Raw genomic sequence first — 26596 nt, 5'->3', positions numbered from 1 at the left:
AAAACCACCCCAAAACTGTTGTAACTTCACTGGAAATGTCCAGTTAGCTCTTTTGTAATCCACCTTGAACTGCAAGGTATAGGCCAGGAGTCTGCAACCTTTAAGACATAAAGAGCCACTTGGACCCGTTTTCGAAAAGAAAAAAAAACTTGGAGCCGCAAAACCATTATAAAACAAATCTAACACTGCATATATTGTTTCTTATCTTAATGCTATATACAGGATCACTAAATTGAAAATAAAATCATTTTTCCTACCTTTGCTATTTGGTGATTTCATGAGTCTCTGGTTGCACTTTCTTCTTCTGACTGTGCATCCAATCTTTCTTCCTTTCTTTCAGCCTCCTGTATGTTTCCTCTCCTCCAGACCTCATTCTCTCCCCCAACTTTTTCTTTCTGTCTCCCTGTTCCCCCTTCTTTCTGTCTCCGTGCCCTCCCCCAAGCCACTCGGTTTGCTGCCACCGCAATCGGGGAACAGCCCCCAAGCCACCGCCGTCCCAAGCTTTCCCTGCAGAAGTGTTGCGCTGACCAGCATTCCGCTCCCTGATGTCAATTCTGACGTAGGAGAGGAAGTTCCGGGCCAACAAGGCATTTCTCCTCATTCCATCCAGCCTGAGCCCCATCTCTCCTTGATCCAGCATTTCCCTTCTGTGTCTGTCAGAATTACCATTCCACCTATTTTCCAGCATCACCCTTCTTTGTGTCCATCTCACCTATATCCCTATCTCACCACTTTTTCAGAATCTTCATTTGTCTCTGTCCTTATCTTTACGCCATGTTCACCATTTGCCCTTTCAATGTCTTTATCTCCCCCACACACTTTTTCAGCATTACTTCTATGTCTCTATTTCACCTCCTCTTCATGTCCTCTCTGTATCTCTATCCTTATTCAGTAGGTCCTGCTTACCCTTTCTCTTCTTTGTGTCACTATCTCCATTTTCAGCTTTCCCCCCTTTTCCTTTGTTACTGCACCCTGTAGCTAGAATCTTTCCACCCTCCCTCCACTCCGGCCCAGCCCAGTATGAAATATTTCCTTTTGTTTACCTCCCCTCTCTCTTTCTCTCTCTCTTCTCCTCCCTCACCCACGAGTCCTGCATCTGGCCCTCTCCCTTCTACCTGCACCTGGCAACACCCCCCTGCACCGCGGCTCTCTTCAGCAACTCGTCAGCAGCAGTGATCAAGACAAGCTGCCGACATCGAGGCCTTCCCTCTACGAGTCCCGCCTTTGTGGAAAAAGGAAGTTGAAACAAGCGGGACTGGCAGAGGGTAGGCCCCGACGTTAGAAGCTTGTGTCGATCGCTGCTGCTCAGTTGCCGAAGAGAGCCGCGGAGCAGGGGATGTGGCCGGAAGCAGGTAGAAGGGAGAGGGAGATAGGAAGGCTGTAGATCTCCGGAGCATGACACCGACCCCGGCCAGGATGATTTCTTTTTCAGACGTGCACCTTACAAGTCCAGCGTGGGAGCGGGAAATAGCCATGCTGAGCAGTGAGCTCAGCACTACACAGATGAAAGCCTTGCTTGCTGATTGGTCCGGCGGCACGGCGGGGCGGGGCCGCCGGACCAATCAGCAAGCAAGGCTTTCATCTGTGTATGTGCTGAGCTCACTGCTCAGCATGGCTATTTCCCGCTGCGACGCCGGACTTGTAAGCTGCATGCCTGCGTGACACACTACCGGAGCCGCAGCAAAGGTGGAAAAGAGCCGCATGCGGCTCTGGAGCCGCGGGTTGCCGACCCCCGGTATAGGCGGAATAGAAGTCCCTAATGTAATGTAAACTAAAGTAGATAGAATAGAATTGTTAATTGATGCGATGGATGTGCTTGTTTTTGAGTGCAAATTAGCTGAAAATGAGGCTTGATAGCTTCACTCATCCAAAATTTTAGACACTATTGGGATTTGTTTGTCTGAAGATTTCAAAAGTTAGCACTGCAATTTTGAGTATACTTTAAAGCAGTGATTCCCGACCCTGTCCCAGAGGACCACCAGCCAGTCAGGTTTTCAGAATAGCCTTAATGAATATGGCATAGGGCACATTTGCATGCCGGTCACCTCCATTATATGCAAATCTCTCTCATGCCTATTCATTAGGGCTATCCCGAAAACCCGACTGGTTGGTGGTCCTCCAAGACAGGGTTGGGAATCACTGCTTTAATGCATTAATATTTGCTATTACTTGTTACTGGCTAATCTCACGTATTACTTTGTGGGAAGCTTTAGTGCCATCATGTGAACAAAATTAAGCAGATTACAAGATCTCCTTGTATGCATGATGTGGCTTAATTTGCTCCCTCCCTTAATTTACTGGGGATATGTTACCCGAGGTACCACCGCAAGAAATTTAGAAACAGGAAAGTCTTCCTTTCCCTGCAGCTTCCTTCTCAGAAAGCCAGGAGACTGCCCTTCTCAACTCCAAAACTCTCCGATCCAAATATCATTGGACCTCACTGATGCACCATTGTGGCCAAAAATGCTTCATTGCCAAACCTTATATTATATAATAGGAGAAGCAAAGACCTTTGTAAAAAGATCCATAAGCTTATTAACACTTATAAAAACATTGAACATGAGAAGGCCTAGATCCAATTGCATTAGACTTTACTGATTACTTTCTCTCAGCAATGAGATAGATCCTTTTGATCACCAAGTCCTATTGCTCAATGAAATTCTCACCCAATTTATAATCTTTCTTATAGCTCATAGAACAGAAATTCAAGCAATGGTACAAATGCCTGTTACTGTAAGTCTAAGGGCTCCTTTTACTAAGGTACGTTAGGACATTAACGCATGGAATACACGTGCTGAATTGCCGCGCGCGCTAGACCTTAACGCCAGCATTGAGCTGGCATTAGTTCTAGCCACGTAGCGCACGGTAATATCCTGTGTGCGCTAAAAACGCTAGCGCACCTTAGTAAAAGGGGCCCTAAATCTTTTACTTACCTTTTTGCTGAAGGGATTCCCTATTATGTTCCAGAACTTCCCCTTGCTTTATATTCATTTGGTTTTACATCTTCTGAAGAAAACTGAAAACCCATCTGTTCAATACTTAATCTCCTTTACCCTCTCCTCTCTCTCCTTCCCCTTCCCTCCCACCTCCACTCTCTCCTCTTTTTCTCTCCCCTCTTGCCTCTCTTTACAGTCGCTTTGAGCCTATATAGGTATGAGCGACGCACAAATAGAAGATTACCGTATTTTCACGCATATAACGCGTGCGTTATACACGATTTTACAAACCGTGCATAACCTTACGCGTTATATAAAATTTTTTTTACATAGTTCCCACCCCCCCCCCCGACGCCCAAATCATCATCTGGAAGGACCGCTCGCACCCCCACCCCGATGGACCGCTCGCACTCCCACAGCCTCCCCCCCACCCCCATGGAGAAGCTGTCTACCTTGTTTCCGGATGCCAGTGAGCCCAGCTGCTTCCTCTGCCGGCGGTCCTGCCCCTTCTCTGAGCCCTGCTGCACTGCTTCCTCTTCCGGCGGTCCCGCCCTTTCTCTGACGTCAGAGAAAGGGCGGAACTGCCGGAAGAGGAAGCAGCGTAGCGCAGGGCTCAGAGAAGGGGCAGGACCGCCGGCAGAGGAAGCAGCTGGGCTCACTGGCATCCGGAAACAAGATAGACAGCTTCTCCATGGGGGAAGGGGGGAGGCTGTGGGGGTGCGAGCGGTCCTTCGGGTGGGAGTGCGAGCGGTCCATCGGGGTGGGAGTGCGAGCGGTGGGGGTGCGAGCGGTCCTTCCGGATGATGAATCGGGCGTCGGGGGGGGGGGGGGCATCAGGCTTTCAGGATGGGGACAGGACTTCAAGGGGGGACAGGACTTCAAGGGGGGACAGGCAGACCTTCAAAGGGGGACAGGACTTCAAGGGGGGACAGGCAGACCTTCAAGGGGGGACAGGATTTCAAGGGGGGACAGGCAGACCGAAGGGGGTGAAAAAGCTATAAAATAAACCCACCAGCGTGTCAATGTGTTGGGAGGAAGAGATGTTCTGGGAAATTCTGCTGAGCAAACTCCGGGTCCATTTCCACCCCCCAGTTACCGTAGTCCACTCCACTGAACTGGTTCACACACTGAGTGGTGTTGTGCCTGCGTAGTTGTTTTGGGATCTCTTCTAGTGGTTTGTCAGTATCTCCTTGTGGTCCAAGGAAGGAAACTTTGTTAACCTTAGCATTGACCTTCAGAATATATTTGTGTGGCATTAGGCTATGTAGTGATCGAAAGAAAAAACCAGACCTTTGCACATTTTTGCACTAGGTACGGTATATGGTGGGTGTATGAGGAGATTCACATTTCCTGCACAGCTAAGTCCTTGTGAAGTTACCTTGTTCTTTCTGTATTTGACATCTAGCAAGGTCTCTGTTTGGAGGAAAGATTTAAGTTATAGTAAAAACAGATAGCGTTGCTGGTTTTAAAAAGGTTTGGACAAATTCCTGGAGGAAAAGTCCATAGTCTGTTATTAAGACATGGGGGAAGCGTCTGCTTGCCCTGGATCCGTAGCATGGAATGTTTGCTATTCTTTGGGTTTTGACCAGGTATTAGTGACCTGGATTGGCTACCATGAGAATGGGCTACTGGGCATGATGGACCACTGGACTGACCCAGTTAGGCTATTCTTATGTTATGTTCTCATCTGTAGGGGCCTTTGTTTTCACTTCTTATTTTAATGTATTTTTTTCTGGGAACTTATCAGTGTGTTTTATAATGGGAGCAAAAATGGAAGAGAATTACCGTAATGTGTGTGGAATGGGGGGTGGGGTTAACTACCATAATTTCTTCAGCTAAATACCGGTAATTCAATCCACCTCAACCAGACATAGGAGAACTCACGCACCATTCACACACCCTCCAACCAAACACATGAAAAGAAAAAAACTGTTCATTCTTATAAACAACCGTATAACTTTTAATCTAGAGTTAGTGAGTATGAATTCAGCAACAAGAACAGAAATCACATGTTCATTCTTATAAACTATAACATTAACCGGTAGATCAAACGAAGTATCGAGGACAAAATAATCTAAATACAATTACCGTAGTTACGGTAAAGTTGTAAATAAACAAAGTTTACAGGTTTATTCAGTCATCATCATCACAGTCATCTGAATCCTTGAATCCATCAAAATCCGAATTGTCATCATCGTCATTAAATAAAGAGAGCACAGTCTGCAGACGATCCTCGTTTATTTCCGAAGTGATTTCGTCATCATCATCGCTGATATCCGTGTTGTTGCCTCCTTCCGCTGCACTGGTAGTACCCGTAGTGTCATTGGTTTCATAAACAATGCCCGCTTTTCTAAATCCGTTTCGAATGGTATCTGGTGTTATTTTGTCCCATGCTGAAGCCACCCACTTGCAGACTTCTGTGAAAGTTGCCTGCTTCAGCCGCCCCGCGGGTGTGTACTCATGCGTGCCGCTCTGCATCCACTCCTCCCACTCCTTTCTAATAAAAGTCTTGAATGGATGATTCACTGCGATGTCAAGTGGCTGCAGCTTACACGTCAGGCCTCCAGGTATCACAGCGATGTGGGCACGAGTAGAATTAATGTAGGCCTGAACATTTTTTTCTTTGTGGGCAGCCATGGCATCAAAAATTAACAAGGATTTTTTTGCAAAGAATCTACCCTGTCTTGCCCTAAAGCATTTATCTACCCACAATCTCATTACGTCGCAGTCCATCCATCCCTTCTTGTTGCAGTGCACAACCACACTGGTGAGCAGCTTTTCATGGGGCATAGTGACCCTTTTGAGAATGAGCATGGGCTTTAACTTAACTCCGCTAGCTGAGCAACCAAGAACGACTGTAAAACACGTTCTTTCATGCCCAGTTGTGGTGATGGCAACAGATTTAGTACCTGTGTGGGCTACGGTTCTTGTCGCTGGAATGTCGAATGCCATTGGAATTTCATCCATGTTGATGACGTCCTTTGCAGTGATGCCAAGTTCAGATATTTCTTTGGCGACAAAGTCACGGAAATCAATCAAATTTTGCTGCCAGTCATCCGGAAGTCGCTGGCCAACAATTGTTCTCATTCGAACCGATAGTCCGTTCCTTTTCATAAATTTTGAGATCCATGTGAAGCCAGCTTTGAAGTTGGGTATTCCTCTTCCATTGGCAAGTAGTTTTGCCTTCATCTGAATCGCAACGGTAGAGACTGATTGATTTTGCTCCCTTCTCGCCAGAATCCACTGCTTCAAGTCATCCTCCAGCTGAGGCCATTTTGGTTTGGCCCCACGACGCGCCCGTTTGCGCGGATTGCATATCTCCAGTTCCTTCTTATCTTTTCTCCATTCACGCACCGATGTTTCTCCAACATCGAACTCTCTCGCTGCGGCCCGGTTGCCTATTTCCTCAGCTTTCGCAACGACTTGAAGCTTAAAGTCCGCTGTATATGACTTTCGTCTCATTCCTGCCATTATGGCGGTAAATTTAAATTTAATTGATAAACTCTACTACCGGGTAGATAAATGCAGAATACCAATCTGAAGAGATCAAATTAAAATGTGGGCTCTACATGCAGCATTAATCTTTTATAGGCTTACCCAAAGGCTGAGATGCTGTTGTATAGTCAAAATAGTATTCACTGGGCAAATTACAAGGCCAGATAGAGGGGGGCCACAGCCACGTGGTGAAAAGCACACCGCCAGAAAAACCGCCTTGGTGAAAGGTCAAAAGCGCGCCCCCACAACCCAGCGCAGAAAACTGAGCGGCAAGCATGCTCAGACCATTGCGCATGCTTACAGAGCTGGGAGCAGGGCAGGGCGGGCGAAAGGAGAGTCGGGGCAGCGAACGGAAAGTCGGGGCGGGTGAAAGGAGAGTCGGGGCAGCCAGAGGAGAGTCGGAGCAGTGAACAGAAAGTCGGGGTGGGTGAAAGGAGAGTCGAGGCAGCCAGAGGAGAGTCGGGGCAGCGAACGGAGAGTCGGGGCAGCCAGAGGAGAGTCGGAGCAGTGAACAGAAAGTCGGGGCGGGTGAAAGGAGAGTCGGAGCAGCCAGAGGAGAGTCGGGGCAGCGAACAGAGAGTCGGGGCGGCATGCGCGGTATACCCGTGTGCGCGGTATATAAAAATTTCTTTACATAAATTTGTGTTCCCCGCGCGCTATACCCGTGTGCGCGTTTTACACGGGTGCGCGTTATCTATGTGAAAATACGGTAGATTAGATTCTGAAAAACCATCACTAAATCTCTTGAAGAATGAATTGTGACAGTAAAGGAGACGGGATGGACCTAAATTTGTTTTGGAGCCAGGCCACCTAAACTATCACCTATTACAGATTACGATGGGTCACATGGAAGCAACAGAAAAAAAAAACATATTTAAAATGTTAACTTAGCAGGTCTTCATTATTAAGAACAAAAATACCTTTAAGCTCCTCTTTAGTCACAGTTAAATCAGGGGAACACGCTGCATCTGTGGTGAAGTTAGGATCATCTTCAAATGTTTCTACGTGTTGTCCATTTATAAAGATGTCAATCTGCAAGAACACATCCCAGCTTTTCAGATATTATTAAACAGAAAGTTAATTTTCATGAGGATGTTTATCATTAGGCATCTGAAGGAAGATCTAATCTACTCTAATGCACAACTTATGAAATCGTACTATACCAAAAAGGTTCAAGGTGATTTATATTCAAAGAGGCCATAAAATCTACAGGAAAATACAAAAGCAACCTATAATTAAAATATCACCATAACATGAATATTACAAGTCATATAAAAAAAGTTTCAAATTTTTACTAAACCTTAAGTAATTGATATCAGTCGTAATGTAAACAGGTAGATTATTCCAAATTGTAACAGCAGCGTAAACAAAAGAAGAGTTGAACTGTCGTTTATACCGTACTCCTCTAATCTGTGGAAAATGTTGTATTAAAGTACCACTTCATCTGGTGGAAGAATAATGCAAATGAGAAAAAAGCAAAATCAGATTATCTGAAGAGTCAGTCTGTAATATACGATGAACTATGCAAGCTGATTTAAACTTAATTCGCCTCTCAACCGATAATCAATGAAGATTCCTGTATGCTAATGCAGTGCGATTAACTTGTCCTTTTGATCTCTCTCTCCTCAACAATGAATTTCCTGTCCTATTAATTCTCTTTCTTCCTCCCCTTTTAAAGTCAATTCAATTTGTTACCTTTGCTTAATCTTCTGTAAACCGCATAGAACTTCATGGTATTGCGGTATATAAGCTGTTATTATTATTATTATTGTCTCACAATCTTTCTCGAGCTGAAGCACACTAACCGTAGTGGCTGCGGCTTGAGGCACCTGGAAGTGCACGATGCCGCTGTGATGACATCACATGCATGCGTGACATCATCATGCCGATGTCACATATACGCATGAAGGTTCTTCAGACGGGCCCTGAACTACCAGTGTGTGAAGGTCAACAGGGAAGAGGGCCAGAGGAGAGGAGAGGCGCTGGCTGATTGCCTACAGGATGTGCCTCTTGCGGCGAGAGGCACGTCGTGTAGGCAGTCAGCTGGCGCCTCTCCTCCTGCCCCCCCAGTGTGCCGCGGCACACCTGAAATCTCAGGCGGCACACAGTTTGCGATACACTGCGCTAATGCAACACTTTCAGGTCTTTTTAGACCAAAAATTAATCTAACTGCTGTATAATTATTAAACACAGAGATATCCTTTTACTAAGTTGTGGTACATGCTACCACATGCTTACTGCGCATTAAAAAGGCTTACTGCAGGACCTGCTCTGGCATCCTGTGATAAATTAGCCTTTTTGAGTGCGTATATCACATGCTAAAAAATAGTTTGTATTTTCCTCAAAGGGAGTGCGTTAGGAGGTAGCGTGGGCATGACAGCACTAATCAGTTAGCGGATAAGGCATTGCCACATGCTAATTGACTAACAAAGGGGTAGTGCAAAGGCCCTTACCGCCTACATAACAGGTAGGGGTAGAGGGTTATGCCGTAAGTTATTATACTAGATGTACGCAGCACTGGGGAAACCGGAGCTATTGCTGGCAGCGCAGCTCTACCACCGCCGTCCTCCATAATTGCTCCTCCACGTGTTTCCTTGCCGAGCGTCTGCTCCAAAGTGCGCTGCCCCACTTTATTGCCGAGAAGCCACTTTCAGGTTGCCATAACCCATACACTCCAGTCCCGCACTGCTGGAACACGCCGGGGGAGAACAATCGCACAGCCAAACAAGGGGATTTTACTCAGGGCCCAACGAAGCTCCCCAATCAAGCTGCCATTCATGCTGGTGACGTCACTTCCTCCATATATTACCATTTAAATGAGAACTAAGGATGTTTGGACTTCTTTTTATGGTTTTTCTATTCACTGTTAGAGGACTCCAACTCCACAACCTGGGACTTAGAAAAACATTTGATGCAGAGGTTAAACAGACCTTATGCATGGACACTATCACCAGCCAAACTCTGTCCGGGGTAATTTCTGCAGGTCTCACCTGAGGAAGAACAATCAATATGATGGTAAAAAAAAAAAAAAAAAATCTATGATGCCGATCTCATACTCCGCAGTATATTTTCCACTAGGACTCTAAGTTGCTCTTCCAGGATTGAGGATCAATTCTGCCATTGCCACTAATGTCACCTCTGCTGGAAGCAGTGCTCTTAGAAGGCTCTGTCTCAGCAATGTGAACTGGTGCTACACTTGCCATTCCTGACTCAGCCTTCTCAGCATCCAGGACCAGCAATGGTAGCTTAGGGAATAATGGCTCAGTGAAAAATCACTCCCCAAAGGGGAACTGCTCCCTGTCTGACTCACCCCAGCAGGAGTGCACAATTCAACCCAGGTGCTGGCATAAGAACATAAGAATTGCCGCTGCTGGGTGAGACCCGTGGTCCATCGTGCCCAGCAGTCTGCTCATGCGGCAGCCCTCTGGTCAAAGACCAGCGCCCTAACTGAGACTAGCCCTACCTGCCTAAGTTCTGGTTCAGCAGGAACTTGTCTAACTTTGTCTTGAATCCCTGGAGGGTGTTTTCCCCTATGACAGACTCCAGAAGAGCAATCCAGTTTTCTACCACTCTCTGGGTGAAGAACTTCCTTATGTTCGTACAGAATCTATCCCCTTTCAATTTTAGAGAGTGCCCTCTCATTCTCCATACCTTGGAGAGGGTGAACAACCTGCCCTTATCTACTAAGTCTATTCCCTTCAGTACCTTGAATGTTTCAATCATATCTCCTCTTAATCTCCTCAGTTTGAGGGAGAAGAGGCCCAGTTTCTCTAATCTTTCACCGTACAGCAACTCCTCCAGCCCCTTAACCATCTTAATCGCTCTTCTCTGGACCCTTTTGAGTAGAACTGTGTCCTTCATGTCCATTGTACCATCGAGGAGGTAGGTGTAGAGGTGAGGAGGGGTAGTTTTGTTTTCCCTTTCCTCTTTAGCAATTCAGCAATATTAATCCTGAGGAAATACATAAATAATTTCAGGATTCAAGGGAGCACTGCAAATACCCCTTTGGTTCAGGTCAGGAGTAATTTAAGGAAATCCTTTTTTATGGCATGACTTCTCAAATGATCACAAACTTCTTCATTTTCTGAAGGTAATGATCCCAGTGTTTTCTAGTACAGTGAAGTTAATACCCACCTCCAACCTTTCATTCCTTCCTCAATAAATTTTTCTAGCTGACATGGGTGACTGATTTCCCACCATCTTGACCGCTTATTTCCACTCATCGACAGTTTGGGATTTATTCAACAATGACTTTTCCTACCATATGCTCTTACATTTAGACTACTGCAATTCCTTGTACAATGACCTTCCTTTAAGCTCTTTGAAGCATCTTCAGCTAAGCTACTGTAAAATACATGCCATCATGATTGTATCTGTCCAGCAGCCAGTGTAACATGCTGATCGACGCGGCTTCAATATCAGGAAGATTATATGGTGGCCTATTCAAAGGCATTTCAGATTAAAAAAAACACACCACAAAAGAACAATATTAAAGGGCTTTTTTTGCAAGTAAAACAGTGGTTTACCACAAAAAAACCTTTCATACTTTTTCCCAGATAATGCACATGTAAACATATACACATAAATTACATTACATTGATGTCTTCTATCCGGCCAATACCTTTCAGTTCTAGGCGGTTTACAACAAGAAATTAGTCTGGGCATTCCCAGGGAGATTACAAAGTTGATATATGGATATAAGTTTGCATGACCTGGGGAAAGGTGTTCTCACGGGCAGGGCTGAGCAGCATTTAGCCTCACAAAATATTACTGTCTAACATTTTAGAACTTCATCCCACATTTATCAAAGTACTCCGAGATGCTGCTATGCTGATCCTTAGAATCCTAGATATGAATTGTTTTAAATTAGGAAATATTGCTATATAACAATAGTCATAATTGGTCAAACCAATGGTCCATCTAGCCCAGTATCCTGTTTCCAACATTGGCCGATCCAGGTCACAAATTATCTGGTAGAATCCCACATAGAAGCAACATTCCATGTTACCGATCCCAGGGCAAGCAGTAGCTTCCCCAGTGTCTATCTCGAGTGCAGACTATGGACTTTTCCTCCAGGAACTTGTCCAAACCTTTTTCAAACCCAGATATGCTAACTACTGTAACAACATTCTCTGACAACAAGTTCCAAAGTTTAACTAGTCATTGAATTAAAAAATATTTCCTCTTATTTGTTTTAAAAGCATTACCATGCAACTTCAATAAGTGCACCTTTGTCTTTGTACTTTCTGAGAGTGAAAAATCAATTCACTTTTACTCATTCTACACCTCTCAGGATTTTGTAGACCTCTATCATATTCCTTCCCCTCCACCTTCTCTTTTCCAAGATCTTTAGCCTTTCCTCACACAAGAGGAGTTCCATTCCCTTTATCATTTTGGTCACCCTTCTTTGAACTTTTTCTAATTCCACCACATCTTTTATGAGATATGAGGGGCATTTTTGATAGGATGTCTAAGTCCAACTCTGTATATGTCCCACGATATGGCCAAACTCGGGGGTGAAAACAATGCCCATTTTTTTTAAATTCGAACCGCTAGACATCCTAAACTTTGTTTTTTGTTTTTTTTTTTTGAAAATATTTTTATTGAATGAACCAGTCACGAGAGGTACAATCAGCAACCAAGACAAAAGATAATAACAGCATAGATACAATAATCAGGTATACAATATAGCTAGGCCAGAGATCAGGCATTCAAACATAGCTATTCGCCTACTTAGACATCTTGGCCGCCAGGATGTCTAACTTTATTCACCATTTTCAACCATAAAACCATCCAAGTTGTAAGTGTCCACTTCCAGACCATTTGGACATGGGAGGGGGCCAGCATTTTAATGGCCTGGCCATAAAGACATGCAAGCAGAGCAATGAGGCACCTTAGAGGGCACTGCTATGAAGCCAGGCACTCATTTCACCATAACCCCCTTATAATTTATGGTGAACCCTCCAAAACTCCCCCCCAAACCTACTATATCCTATCACCCCAATAGCCCTTATGGCTGCACATGGCACCTATATGGCAGTATAGTAGGATTTTGGTGGGTTTTGGTGGACTCACACTTTCCACAATAAATGTAGTGGTTAGAGTGGCTTTTGGGCCTGGGTCCTCCTCTTTATGGCTCACTAGCCCAACCACCAGGTAACTTAAGACACCTGTGTGATGCTCTACTAAGCTTTCTCATAACAGCCGCTGATATTCTAGAGACAAGTACTCATATGTACCTTTTCATTTAAATGTTTGGGGGGGGGGGTGGCAGGAGGTTAGTGACCTCTGGGGGAGTGTGGGAGTCATGAATTAATACCTCCAGTGATCATTTGGTCAGTTTGGGTACCTTTTTGGCACTTCGAAGCTACTAAAACAGGTGTTGTCCAAAACGTCTAAATTCTGTCCAGAACGTCTTGGGAAAGGTTTGATTATCGCCGCAAGACGTCCAAGTCTAGCACACTCAAAACCTGCCTATAGCATGCCTCCAAACATGCCCCCTGGAACTCTGGATGCACAGTGGCCAAGAAGTCCTGCTAGTTGTCCAGAAAGCCAGCTTCAAAAATCAGCACTTGGACGTTTTGGTGATTAGAATGTTCAAGTGTCGACTTACTCTGTTTTTTGGATGTCTTAATTTATTGATTATGCCCATAATACTGTAGGTCAAATGTACATAATATTGTACAGAGACATATAATGGACTAAGGGAGAACACCATATATTACTGTAACTGTGACACCTACTGGCCTGATTCAAGGCCCACGACTGCAGGATTCTGGAAAGAGCACTGGTGCAAGGCTCCTCCCATCAGAAGACTGACACTACAACGCTAACTAAAGTAAATTGAGAGGGGCTGTAAAATAGGGGGAAATTCTCAGGTTTCCTAAATGAAAGGTCCCAGTCCTGATTCCTTTTGAATGAAAAACAAGTAGAAACAGACTGCCAGATTATCTTCTTATTAACTGGGTACATGAGGAAATGAGAGATAGAGAGTTGCCTAAGACAGAAGCATAATTTGAGAGGAGGAGGAAGCTGGGAGCTTTGTTTCTAAATAGCAGGGGCTGCTGGGGATAGGAGAAGGGACAATTGTGGGCAATGGTTAACTCTGTATTTAAGTTGGAAACGCAGAAAAAAGACCCAATTTTCCACAGGACAAGGGGCAATCCAAACACAAAAAAGCTGTGGAAACTTCAATGTTCTTGACTTTCCTTTCATTTCTTGCAAAAATCTTCAAACAATATTAAAAAACCTGTGATTACATTAAGATTTAACAGACCCGACACAGGCCGTGTTTCGGCAAACAAGTCTTCGTCAAAGGTCCAAGAAGGATGTGTTGGCAAAATATTCAAAATGTAGAACTAATAGTTCGAATCTTGAGGAAACAATGCGGAGTCTGGAGCCAAAAGAACGGTGATGATACACAGTTAAACTGCTGTGGGCAGAGGTTTTTTTAACCTCTACATTTAACTCAGCTTTGCAGTAGTAATTTGAGGTGAATTACATTCAGGTACGGTAGGTATTTCTCTATCCCTAGAGCAGTGTTTCTCAACTCGGTCCTGGAGTACCCCCTTGCCAGTCAGGTTTTCAAGATATCCACAATGAATATGCATGAAAGATATTTGCATATAATGGAGGCAGTGTATGCTAATCAAGTTTATGCAAATTCAATGTGAATATCCTGAAAACCTGACTGGCAAGGGGGGGGGGATTCCAGGAGCGAGTTGAGAAACACTGCCCTAGAGAACTCACTATCTGTACATGAGGGTCAAATGATGTGGCTAAAGTCACAAAGAAAGATTTGACCCCTGGTCTCTCTGGTTCTTAGTCTGCTGCCCTAACCACTAAGCTCCATTCCGTACGATGTTTTAGTGCAGTAAGTACTGGGTGTATTGTACGAAGGTTTACCACCTTCCTTAACTGATGCTGAAGTCTATGAGTTGATGGGATTCTAAGATATTACAAAATAAGACAGAATGAAAAAGACAATTCCCTACTGTCTAAAATTTTCTTTCTAGATGAGAATTAAGCTGTGAGCACTTGGCTTACTCTTGCATTCTCATTCCCTTTCTTTTCTGTTTGCCGAAAGGGAGCACGCCATTTATTTTCAAACAAATTCTCCCCAGTCTTTGTTCAGAGCTGTAAAACTCAGAGTAGAATTTCATGAAATTAGGACACTTGCTTGTTGTGACTAAGAGGATTGGAACCAAAATAGGGAAAAAAAAGACTGTTTTGCAACAGAAAAGAATAAAGCCTTGGTCCACCGACTGCACAGAACAAAAACTCTTTCTGTTAGTATTCGAGAATGAATTTCAATTATATAACTATCTCCTTAACCCCTGAATGTTTTACAATTTACTGAAGAAAACTTTGCATGTCTGCTGTTTCTCTGAGCAGTATGATGCTTGCTTGAATCACTACACTTTTTTTGAATTCTCATAATCTACCAGAGTTGCCATCTAGTCTAAAATAAATATGCTCAAAAAAGGTGTAAGCCCAATATTCCCAGGAATGTTTGCATGGTGGCATAATACATAACACCTGCATTTTTTAAAGCTCATATAGACAGTAATCAGGTTGTTTAAGGGCCATGTTTACAAAGCTGCGGCAGCGATACTGCCACAGTAAATGCACCAAAGTCCAGAGGAACTGAATAGGCTTCTGTGCATTTACCGTGGGCAGCATCGCTACCGCGGCTTTGTTAAAGGGGCCCTAAGTAACTGACTTTGAGGCTCATTTTCAAAACACCTAGACACACAAAGTGCCTTAGAAACCTATGGTAATTTCTAATTAAATCTTTCTGGTCTGCCATCCTATTATACTTGGGTTCATTATGGGATAGTCCTGTTGTGGGATCTCCAAGGGGAGTACTTTTTGGTAAAGCAGCTGCTTGTGGGGTATTTGGTCAAGGGAGATGTCTTTTATTTCAGAATGCCAGTTGCTTAAACTCTACGTGAGTCCAATCTTTATTCATATTTTATTAAATTATTTTATTTTTGTTTATCTTTTATTTAAAATGCAGGGAACCTCACTTAACTTAACTTATAGTGGAGTGCTCCTGTATTCTCCTCTCCCTAGGGAGCACTCCACTATAAGTTAAGTGAGGTTCCCTGCATTTTAAATAAAAGATAAACAAAAATAAAATAATTTCATAAAATATGAATAAAGATTGGACTCATGTAGAGTTTAAGCAACTGGCACTGTTTGCCTGATTGCTACCCGAAGGTCCATACAAAAATTAATTGAATTACAAAGTATTTGCCAGTATAAAGCACTAATAATGAAGACACAGTAGGAAGGAAATGAGATACTAAGAGCTAACCTCTGCTATGATGGTGACAAGCTAAACAACTGCTATATGATTGTATTGATGGTATAGCAGTAACATCTGTTTTGGGCATATTTTATTTCAGAAAGCATGTATGATAGGTCATAAATGTATTATGCAATATTGGTTACAGACAGAGCCTCCAAGTTTTTGGCATTGGAGGAATCAATTACATCGTTTATTGCTATTTGAGGTTTGGGAGGTTCGTAGATCTCCTAGACCAGGGCTGCCCAAGTCCGGTCCTCGAGATCTACTGGCAGGCCAGGTTTTCAGGATATTCACCATGAACATGCATGAGAGAGATTTGCCTGCACTGCCTTCTTGTATGCAAATCTCTCTCATGCATGTTCATGGTGGATATCCTGAAAACCTGGCCTGCCAGTAGATCTCGAGGACCGGTCTTGGGCAGCCCTGTCCTAGATGAACTCGTCTTTTTATGAAAACTTGGGATCCTTATGTTCAAAAAATTTCACATAAAGCAAGAAGTTTAATTCTTAATGAATTACATTGAAGCTATGGTTGTCTTAATTGCATTCTAAAACTTGGCTGTTTTTTGTCACCTTTCATCCTGGGAGGGGAAGGGGGAATGGGATGGAGGGAAAAAGGTAAATGGGTTGAAGGGAGGGGGAAAGGGGATTATGGTTTATAATATAAAATGATTGTAGAAATGATAATATTATTTAATATTATATATATATATATATATATATATATATATATATATATATATATATATATATATATTATATGGAGTGAAGTTTTTAAATATGTGAATTTATTGTAAGGAATATCTTTATATATTATATGAATGTATTTTCTTTTTGTTCCTTCAATAAAAAATGATTGAACATAAAATGAGCCCCTAAATGACCCGACACTATCCATATAAAAAAGGGAATGGGATCAGGGAAGAAAGAGGGTATATAAAAAATTATCCATATAAAAGATATTCAGCCACTGTCTGGATAAGTTATACACTGGGGTCGATATTCATCACGATTTAACTGGACAGAAATGGTACCTGGCTGGTTAAGTCACCTGTCCAGGGCTAATCGATCATTTTCAGTAGCATTTAACTGGTTAGTGTCAAACTCATAATTGGTTATTGGGGGGGAGGGGTTGCCAGGGCAGTGTCAGCACTTGGAAGGATTAAGTGCTGATATTGAGAACTTAACTAAAAGTCAGTCCTATTTTTATGTGGTAACCCATAGCTGGTTACAAGCTGGAAATTCAAGGCCGGTGCCCGGATTTGGCCCAGCACTGAATTTCTGGGTTTAGTGCCAGCAGTGGTCAGCAAAATACTGATCACTGCCAGCTAAATATCAATCCCAATTAGTTTAGTTTAGTAACAGGTCTAAGGGCTAGATTCACTAACCTGAGATCCGTGCCTGATCTGTGTCCGATTGCATGCAGGCCCGCGAATTCACTAAAGGCCTGCATGCAAATGGAGGCGATCGCAGGCACGCCCCCCTCAGACCGCCTGGATCGCTGGAGCGATCCTTGAGCATGCCCAGACCATCTTCCTTGACTGTAGATGGTCTGCGCATGCGCTGGCCCTTCGTGCCCATGTTTTTTTTTTCCTTGCTTTTCCTGTTTTTTTTAAATTTGCGAGCCCGTGGTTTTAACCCGCGTGTTAAAACCACGGGCTTGCACTGCGGGGAAGGGCAGGTGAGTCGGGGCTGACCAGGGCAGGAGAGTCGGGGCAGAGAAGAGAATAAATGTATCGGGGAATGTCGGGTGGGTTTCGGGGGTTCGGGGGATCGACAAAACCGGCGGCAGGAGGGAGTGGGCATCCCTTCTGCTGCGGACTGTGTTAGGGGGTTTGGGGATGGCGGCGGGAGGGAGTGGGAATCCCTCCTGCTGGCCAACTTGTGGAAGGAGGGTGGGGGTTCGGGGGTTCCCTGCTGCAGCCGCTCAACTGATTGCGGCCTGGGAAATTTCCTTGCCATGATCAGCTAAACGGTTGCATCTTGCATTTTGCTGGCCTACATTTCAGACGCTTAGAGCCACTTAAGCTCGCCCAAGGCCACTTCCCGGGCGAAACCATGCCCAGCCTTGGGCAAGCTTAAGCATCCCTAGGCATCTCTCTGCACCCGCAACAGGTGCCTACAGTGTAGGCAGCCAGTCTCTGGTTTTTTTTTTGTAGAAAACGTGTGTCCTGATTGGCTGGTTATACAGCGGCAGGACATCTACCACTGCCTACAATCGGGACGCCGTTTAGAGAATTTGCTCCACCTTGCTCTTCCATTTGAAGTCAAACTCTTCTATTTGAACAGTTTGACTTTAATGAACAGTTTGAATTTAATGCCTTTTTATATGCTTCTGACAGCAAATTACATTCATGATACTGAGTAAAGTCAAGTAGGATGAAATTTTATAAAACCTGAAAAAGGGGAGAGCTGTGATATAAGACATGTGAATTAAATCTTAGCTGCCAAAATCTACTCTATTGCAGATTTTGGTATCAACCAAAAAAGGCAAATCTTACCCGACAGCCCATCAGCAATATTGCTTACAAAAATGTTAAAAGAACAGGCCCTAGAACTGAACCTTGAGGTACACCACTGGTAACATCCCTTTCTTCATTTCGATCTCCATTCTGCATACTGTAATTCCACTGACTATCTGCATATTGTAACTCGCTGATTGTCCAGCTCTCATTATTCGTCCAGCTCTCATTATTCGCCGATGACGCCAAACTGAGTAATGTAGTGGGCAAATGCACAACAGACAAAGATTCCGTGCCCGACAACATGATGCACGACCTACTCCTACTGGAGCGATGGTCTAGGACATGGCAACTCAACTTCAATGCCAAAAAATGCAAAGTTATGCACCTGGGCAGCCAGAATCCATGCAAGTCTTATACCCTTAATGGCGAGATCCTAGCAAAAACGGTAGCAGAACGAGACTTGGGGGTAATCGTCAGTGAGGACATGAAGTCTGCCAATCAAGTGGAACAGGCTTCGTCCAAGGCAAGACAAATCATGGGCTGCATACGAAGGGGTTTTGTCAGTCGTAAGGCGGAAGTCATTATGCCATTGTATAGATCCATGGTGAGGCCCCACCTGGAATACTGTGTGCAATTCTGGAGGCCGCATTATCGCAAGGATGTGCTGAGACTGGAGTTGGTGCAAAGAATGGCCACTCGGATGGTCTCGGGACTCAAGGATCTACCATACGAAAAACGGCTTGACAAATTACAGCTATACTCGCTCGAGGAGTGCAGAGAGAGGGGGGACATGATCGAGACGTTCAAGTATCTTACGGGCCGCATCGAGGCGGAGGAAGATATCTTCTTTTTCAAGGGTCCCACGACAACAAGAGGGCATCCGTTGAAAATCAGGGGCGGGAAACTACGAGGTGATACCAGGAAATTCTTTTTCACTGAAAGAGTGGTTGATCGCTGGAATAGTCTTCCACTACAGGTGATTGAGGCCAGCAGCGTGCCTGATTTTAAGGCCAAATGGGATCGGCACATGGGATCTATTCACAGGGCAAAGGTAGGGGAGGGACATTAAGGTGGGCAGACTAGATGGGCCGTGGGCCCTTATCTGCCGTCTATTTCTATGTTTCTATGTTTCTTCAATGTAAACCGCCTAGAAGTCGCACGATTATGGCGGTATAGAAGAATAAAGTTATTATTATTATTATTCTAAGCCCATCCTTGAATAGAGGAAATGCAGAGGGAGAAAGAAACCACCCCCACTCATGCACTACAGAAGCTTCTTACCTTGACCTTTTTTTTAGGATACAGGAAGGAAAACAGCTTTAAAACCGGGGACCTGGAAGAGTAAACCAAAATAGATGCACATTAGTCCAAACGAGAAGGGGAAAGGGGATAGAATTTGATGTACTTGTACTGCCTTTCTATGGCTACAGTCAAAGTAATTTACATATTTTGTACCTGGGACTAGAGATTGAAACGGTGACTAAAGGAGAATGTGGCGCAGTGATTAAAGCTACAGCCTCAGCACCCTGAGGTTGTGGGTTCAAACCCACGCTGCTCCTTGTGACCCTGGGCAAGTCACTTAATCCCCCCATTGTCCCAGGTACATTAGATAGATTGTGAGCCCGCCGGGACAGACAGGGAAAACTGCTTGAGTACCTGAATTAAGCATGTAAACCGTTCTGAGCTCATGGGAGAAAGGTATAGAAAATTTGAAGAAATAAATAAAATATCTGTATGATTTTAGTCTCTGAAACACACATAAGAAGTGTCAGCATTTTGGTATTATTTCATACTGTGTTGAAAGCCTGTATAATACCATCGGATGTTAGCCAATGTGCTTGCATAATTTATTTTTCTGTTTGTTCACCTTTTTGAAATAAATAAAATTTCATGGAAAAAACAAACCAAACCACTGTGGCAAACCATCGTTAACCATGAGGACACAGATAAAAGGGTCATCTATCACCGGAACGGGCACAAGGCCTTTTACCACCCTGTGGGAGCGATAAAAGGTCTTGCTTCCCTGGTTAAAAAAAAAAATTGCACCTGGGTCAGCATCTCTGCAAATCCAGCAGCGCCCTCCCCATGCGTGTCAGCACACCTAAAAGTTCCTCCTCAAAGCCCCTCTTAGCCTGCACCTATTTTACTTTTAGCCAAAGCCACCGTGCAGAACAATTTGCAAAGGCATGTACAGATGTCCCTCACTGATGTAAATTCCAGTTTCGCAATTCTGTTGCTTGGGGGGGGGGGGGCTGCTGGACTTGTGCGGAGGGGAGATTCTGCTGTTTGGGGTGGGGTGCTGGACTCATGGAGGGGGGAATTCTGCTGCTATGACCTGGTCCGGTGGCTGAGTGGAAGGGAGATAGGGGCTGAGTAAGAGATGGGGCGGGAGCTAGAAGGAATGGAAAGAGGTGCTGGACCCAAGTGGGTGGGGTTGGGGCTGGAAGGGACAGAGGGACTGGACCTGCAGGGTGATAGACCCATGTGTATGTGTGTGTGGGGGGGGGAGGTGGAGCTGGAGGAAAGGGAGAGAGCTGTTGGACCTGCAGGGAAGAGGAGAGAGAAGGGAAGGGAAAGAGAAAATACTGAACCAAGGGGATGAAGGAAGTGAAATAATGAACACAGCAAAGGGAAGGAGGAAAGAGAGTGAAAGACATATTGGTGTAAGAGAGGGGAGAAGCTGAACACATGGAGATATATGAAAAAAAGGGGCGATGGTGGGTATGGATGAAAGTATAGGGACAGGGATACAAAGGGAGCACAGCATTGGGATGGCAAATAGACACAGAGGGGCACTGCCAGATATGGGAGGGTTTATGGATACAGAGGGAAGATGGCTAGACATGAGGGAGAATAGGAAGGGAGATGCTGGACTTAAGAGGGGCATAGGGACACAGAGGTGTGATGCTGGACATAAGGGGAGGGGGACATATAATGATGAAGGCATGGAGAAGGGGAGAAGGACAGAAGGGAAATACTAGAAAGGGAAGTATAGGAGACACAGAGAGGGGAGATGCTGAACACGGAAAAAAAATACATACACAGAGATGGAAGATGGATGATGAGCTTGGAGAAAGATAAAATGTCGAATGGGAGGAGGCCCTGGCGAGTTTGTTAAGAAAAATCAGAAGGAAACAGAAACCAGAACTTGAGATCAACATGATTTGAAAAAGAAAATGACCAGACAGCAAAAGGTAGAAAAAAAATATTATTTTCTATTTTGCGATTAGAACACCGTGTATACTCGAATATAAACCGATCTAAATATAAACCGAGATAACCTTTTTTCCTCCCAAAAAAGAGGAAAAAATGTTGACTTGAGTATAAACTGAGCTTTTATATTCAAGTATAGGTATTGGTGGACCAGTGGTGAGCCAGGACAGGAGCAATCCTTCCTTGTCTTGTCTTGGCTGGCTCTGCATCCCCTGCTCCCTCCCTGACCCATTGCAGGCCTGCCTTGAGCCCTGGTTGTCCAACGATGATCCAGGACAAGTGTGACCCCTCCCATGTCTTGTCCCAGCCAGTCTGTGCCCCAATGCCTCTTCGACCCATTGCAGGCCTCCCCTAGACCTGTCTTGATCCCTGGTAGTCCCGCGGTGAGCTGGGATAGGAGCGACTCAGGAACTCGTGAGGTTGCAGCAGAAAGTTGCAGCAGTCATTTTCTTTAGTGGCTCTGCCTGGGCAGGAGCATAGCAGAATCACTCTTGTCCCAATTCACCGCTGGACCACCATGATGTGTAATGTAGACCTTTGCAGGATCCAGGAAGTGGGAGGAAGGTGAGGTGGTCTGGAGCCAGCTGGGACAGGAGATGGGAAGGGTCATTCCTGTCCCAGCTCACCGCTGGACCACCAGGGCTCAAGGCAAGCCCAGGAGAGGCCTGCCACAGGACTGGAGGGGACAGGGGGTGCACTGCTGGATGATTCAAATATAAACTGAGACTCCCATTTTTTTACCTTTTTTTGCCCCAAAATCTAGGTTTATATTCAAGTATATACAGCAATTGGTTAATCGAGGCAAGCAGCGTGCCAGATTTTAAGAAAGATGGGATTGGCATGTGGGATCTCTTCATGGAGGTAGTTAGGGGGTCGGCCATTAGTATGGGCAGACTTGATGGGCCGTGGCCCTTTTCTGCCGTCATGTTCTATGTTTCTATGCTCAGCGTGCAGCAGCAGCAGCTAAGAAAGCAAATATGTTAGGAATTATCAGGAAAGGAATGGAAAACAAAGATGAGAATGCTATATTGCCTTTGTATTGCTTTACAGTATCAAGTTTCAAGTTTTTTAAAAATTTATTATACCGCCTACTCGGTATTACTGTGTGTAATTCTGGTCACCACATCTCATAAAAGATATGGCAGAATTAGGAAAGGTACAGAGAAGGACAACAAAAATGATAAAGGGGATGAGACACTTTCCCTATGAGGAAAGGCTAAAGCAGCTAGGGCTCTTCAGCTTGGAGAAGAGACGGCTCAGGGGTGATATGATAAAGGTCTTTCAAACACTGAGTGGAGTAGAAAGGGTAGTGAATTGCTTGTTTACTCTTTCCAAAAGTACTTGGACTAGGGGGCATGCAATGAAGCTACTCTAAGTAGTAGATTTAAAACAAACCAGAGAATAAATTTCTTCATTGAATATGTAGTCAATCTCTGGAATTCATTGCTAGAGAATGTGATGAAAGCTGTTAGCTTAGCAGGATTTGAAAAAAGTTTGGATAATTTCCTAGAAGTCTATAAGCCATTATTAAGAGGGACTTTGGAAAATCCACTGCTTAAGGGTAAGAAGCATAAAATCTGTTTTACTCTTTGGGATCTTGCCAGGTACTTGTGATAATGGGCTTGATGGACCTTTGGTCTGTCCCAGTATGGCAACTCTAATGTTCTTATGTAACTTTGGGAGTTAAATGCCTTGCTTTTAAAATTATCCTTTCCCCATGGATCATTTAAACAAACTCTGTTGAAGGTAAAAGGACAGAGGGGAATGATGAAAGATTACCGTATATACTCGAATATAAACTGAGATTTTTAGGCCAAACAATTGGTCCAAAAATGGGGGTCCCGGTTTAAATTCGGGCCAGCACCCCCCTCCCAGACTTATTGTAAACCACCACCAGGCTCTGTACCCTGACCCCCTCCTGCCCTGTCCGTCATACCTCCTCTGCCGATCCCTGGTGGTCCAAAGGTGCAGCGAACAGGAGCGAGCTTTCCGCACTCCTGCCCCGCTGCTAACCCGGTTGGTCAGTCGCTGCTGTGGCCGCTGCGAGTTCCTGTTTTTTTCAGCCACAGCGCAGCATGAGCGTGCTTTGGCGCTGCTGTTCAGCAGTGAGTGGCTTCCTGACTGGCTCCCGTGAATTCTAGAATTTGCGGGAGCCAGTCAGGAAGCCACTCAGCACTGAGCAGCAGTGCTAAAGCATGTTCTTGCCACTAAGCGGCTAAAGAAACCGGAACTCGCGGTGGCCATGGCAGAGACTGACCGGGTTAGCAGTGGGGCTGGAGCGCGGAAAGCTTGCTCCTGCCTGCTGTACCTCTGGACCACCAGAGTAGATACGACAGATAGGACAGGGATGGAGGGAAGGAAGGAAGGGGGCTGGGTACAGAGCCTGACAGGGGATGCAGAGGAGGGAATGGAACTGTGCCTGGCAGAGAGGGGGCTTGGTGCAGAGCCTGACAGTGGATGGAGAGAAGAGGGCTGGGTACAAAGCCTGACAGGGGATGGAGGGAAGGGAACTGGGTACAGTGCCTGGCAGGGAGGGGGCTTAGTGCAGAGCCTGACAGGGGATGGAGAGAAGGGAGCTGGGTGCAGAGCCTGACAGGGGAGGGAGGGGGTGATGTGTGACGATCCGGGCAGGGCACTTGAATATTCAAGTCAACCATTTTTTCTCCTTTTTGGGGGGGCAAAATGGGGGGGTCTCGATTTAATATTTGATTATATACGGCAAATGCCTTAGAACAGTGGTTCTTAAACCTGTCCTGGGGGGCCAATCAGCCAGTTGAGAGTTTTCAAGATATCCCTAATGAATATGGATTGGGCAGATTGCAAGCCGGTCACCTCTATTATATGCAAATCATTCCCTTCTTGGTTGGGCTGAGAACTTTTCAGCACCCCATTGTAGTTTGGGATGTGCTGATTTTAGGAATATCTTGAAAACTCTTGACTGGCTGGAGGGTCCTTCAGGACAGGTTTAAGAACCACTGCTTTACAATACAGAAAACGAAACGATTGGCAGATACCGGTACTTAGAAACAGATCATAGTAAAATAACTTACACTGTTGGACGCCCTCCAACGATTGAAGTGAGGCCAGGTGCTAGCAAAGAAACAAAATTGTATACGATTTGTATACGTTCAACTTCTGCACCATGTGCTAATATATTCTCAGTTGTAGTAAATAGACTGTGTGTACAATTTCAATTTTCAGTCTTTTACACATATATAAAGAAAGCAAAGTGACAGAAGATGATGATGACCCCAGGGCTCATCTAGTTCATTCATTCTTGATACAGCATTGCAAAAAAAATTGAGAGAATAAGAAGAAAAACAAAATAGTATTGTATTCCATATGATTAAAGGCAAATGTTTCAAATTAACAAAGAAGACGGACTCAAAAAGAAAGGAAAAGCACTATTTATGGGATAAAAGAATAAACAGGATCTGCTAGAAAACAAAACTAGTGAAGCCATCTCACAAAGCTTACAAGCTGGTACCAGAACTATGTAAAAAATGTCCATATCATCTGAAGTGATCCACGTTATGAGTAGTTATATATAAAGTGTAGCTATTGAGACTCCTGTAAAAAACATCCTAGAGATAACCATGACATCAAACAGGGGGGATGAGAGATAAAAATGGAGACAAGTAAAATAATAAAATCCCTTTCCCTGATGCCATAATGCCTCATTCCAACAATAAAAGCCAACCTCATCAGTGATGTCACAATGGCTTCATTGTTCTATACTTGGCTCACTTCTGATATTGTACTGGAGGAGAGTGTAAGCTTCAGCACCCTGAGAGTGTGGGTTCAAGCCCCACACTGCTCCCTGTGACCCTAGGCAAATCACTTACTGTATTTTTCGCTCCATAAGACGCACCCTAGATTTAAAGGAGGAAAACAAGAAAAAAAACCATTCTGAACCAATTTCTCCCTGCCGGGCTCTGCATCCAACCCCACACTCCTTGCCAGGCTCTGCACCCTGTCCCCTCTCCCTGCAAGGCTCTGTACTGTCTCCCCACTTGTGGTCTAGTGGTAGGCCGGGACAGGGAAGTACCTAGTGGCTAGCAGGCAGATAGGGATAGGGCACAGGGCAGGCAGGGAAGTCTTTCTGTTTCCTGCTCAGCTTTGGAAAATGTACATCTCTAGTACCTTTACATTTTTATTTCCTTTTTTTTTTTTTTTTTAATTTATTTTTTTTAAATTTTATTTATATCTTTTTTTAAAGCAATTCACATGTCCAGCACAAGGCCTCTTGCCTCAGCTGTACGTTTGTTGTAAATTTAAATTAGTGATTAATTTACTATAATTCCAGCAGGAGGGCCCCCTTCCCCGTATTTTTCTGCAGGATCCCCCCTCCCTCTCCTGGTACCTTTCTGCAGGACAGCCCCCTCCCTCCGGTACCTTTATGCAATCCTGGCGGTCCAACGCTGCATCGGCAGCTTCCCCTGCTGGACGGCCGCCCAAGTCCCCATTTGTCGCGGCAGTTAGAAGCAGGCATGAGCATGGTTAGTACTGATCACTGTGACATATCACGGAACCCCTTTTACTTCATTCTTGTCACTTTCACACATCACTTTGTTCTTTCTCTCATTTATATAACAGTTTATCCATGGTCTTTCCATGGTTTACTCATGGTTTATAATCACATATTCTCTTATATGCACATCCTTCACGCAAGGTTCTTATATGCACAAATGCATATTAATCTATCAGTCTTCCATCTATTCACATGCACAATCACTGTGCTTCATTTATCAGCAATTTTATGCACCACTAGTCACCATCTGCTGCAGCAGTGAGAGGCAAGCACGAACCCCGAGCGCGCCTGCCTGGTCCCGCACCGCCACCCGAATGTGCAGGCTCCCCCATCTGCCGTGGAAGTGAAAGGCAGGCGCGAAACCCGCGCCGCCGCTCAAATGGTGCCGTCAGCTCCCGCAAGTCTCACAAGAACTAACGGCACCATTTAGGCAGCGGTGCAGGACCAGGCAGGCGCGCTCGGGGCTTGCACTTGCCTTTCATTTCTGCGGCAGATGGGGGGAGTCTGCCGATGCAGCGCTGGACCGAGCTGACAACACCATTCGGGCGGCGGTGCAGGATCAAGCATGCGCGCTCAGGGCTTGCACCTGCCTCTCACTGCCGCTGGCAGTTGGGACTCGGGCGGGCAGCCGTCCAGCAGGGGAG

At 44.8% G+C, this 26596-nt stretch overlaps 1 protein-coding gene across 1 annotated transcript in view; it reads right to left on the bottom strand.

Annotated features, from left to right (window-relative positions):
* The window catches only part of LOC117359047, a 226417-nt gene that overhangs the window by 20203 nt on the left and 179618 nt on the right, over window positions 1–26596 (bottom strand). The window contains exons 14-16 of the mRNA XM_033941168.1: window positions 24472–24511; window positions 19490–19541; window positions 7352–7463 (exon numbers count right to left, since the gene is read on the bottom strand). Coding sequence (XP_033797059.1) covers window positions 7352–7463; window positions 19490–19541; window positions 24472–24511 — 204 coding nt within the window. The remainder of the gene's footprint in view (window positions 1–7351; window positions 7464–19489; window positions 19542–24471; window positions 24512–26596) is intronic.

Source organism: Geotrypetes seraphini, chromosome 1, assembly GCF_902459505.1.
Source record: "Geotrypetes seraphini chromosome 1, aGeoSer1.1, whole genome shotgun sequence".
In the NCBI taxonomy this organism is placed as follows: domain Eukaryota; kingdom Metazoa; phylum Chordata; class Amphibia; order Gymnophiona; family Dermophiidae; genus Geotrypetes; species Geotrypetes seraphini.
Note: the sequence above shows the minus strand (reverse complement) of the source record. Positions and strands in the feature narration are given on the sequence as shown.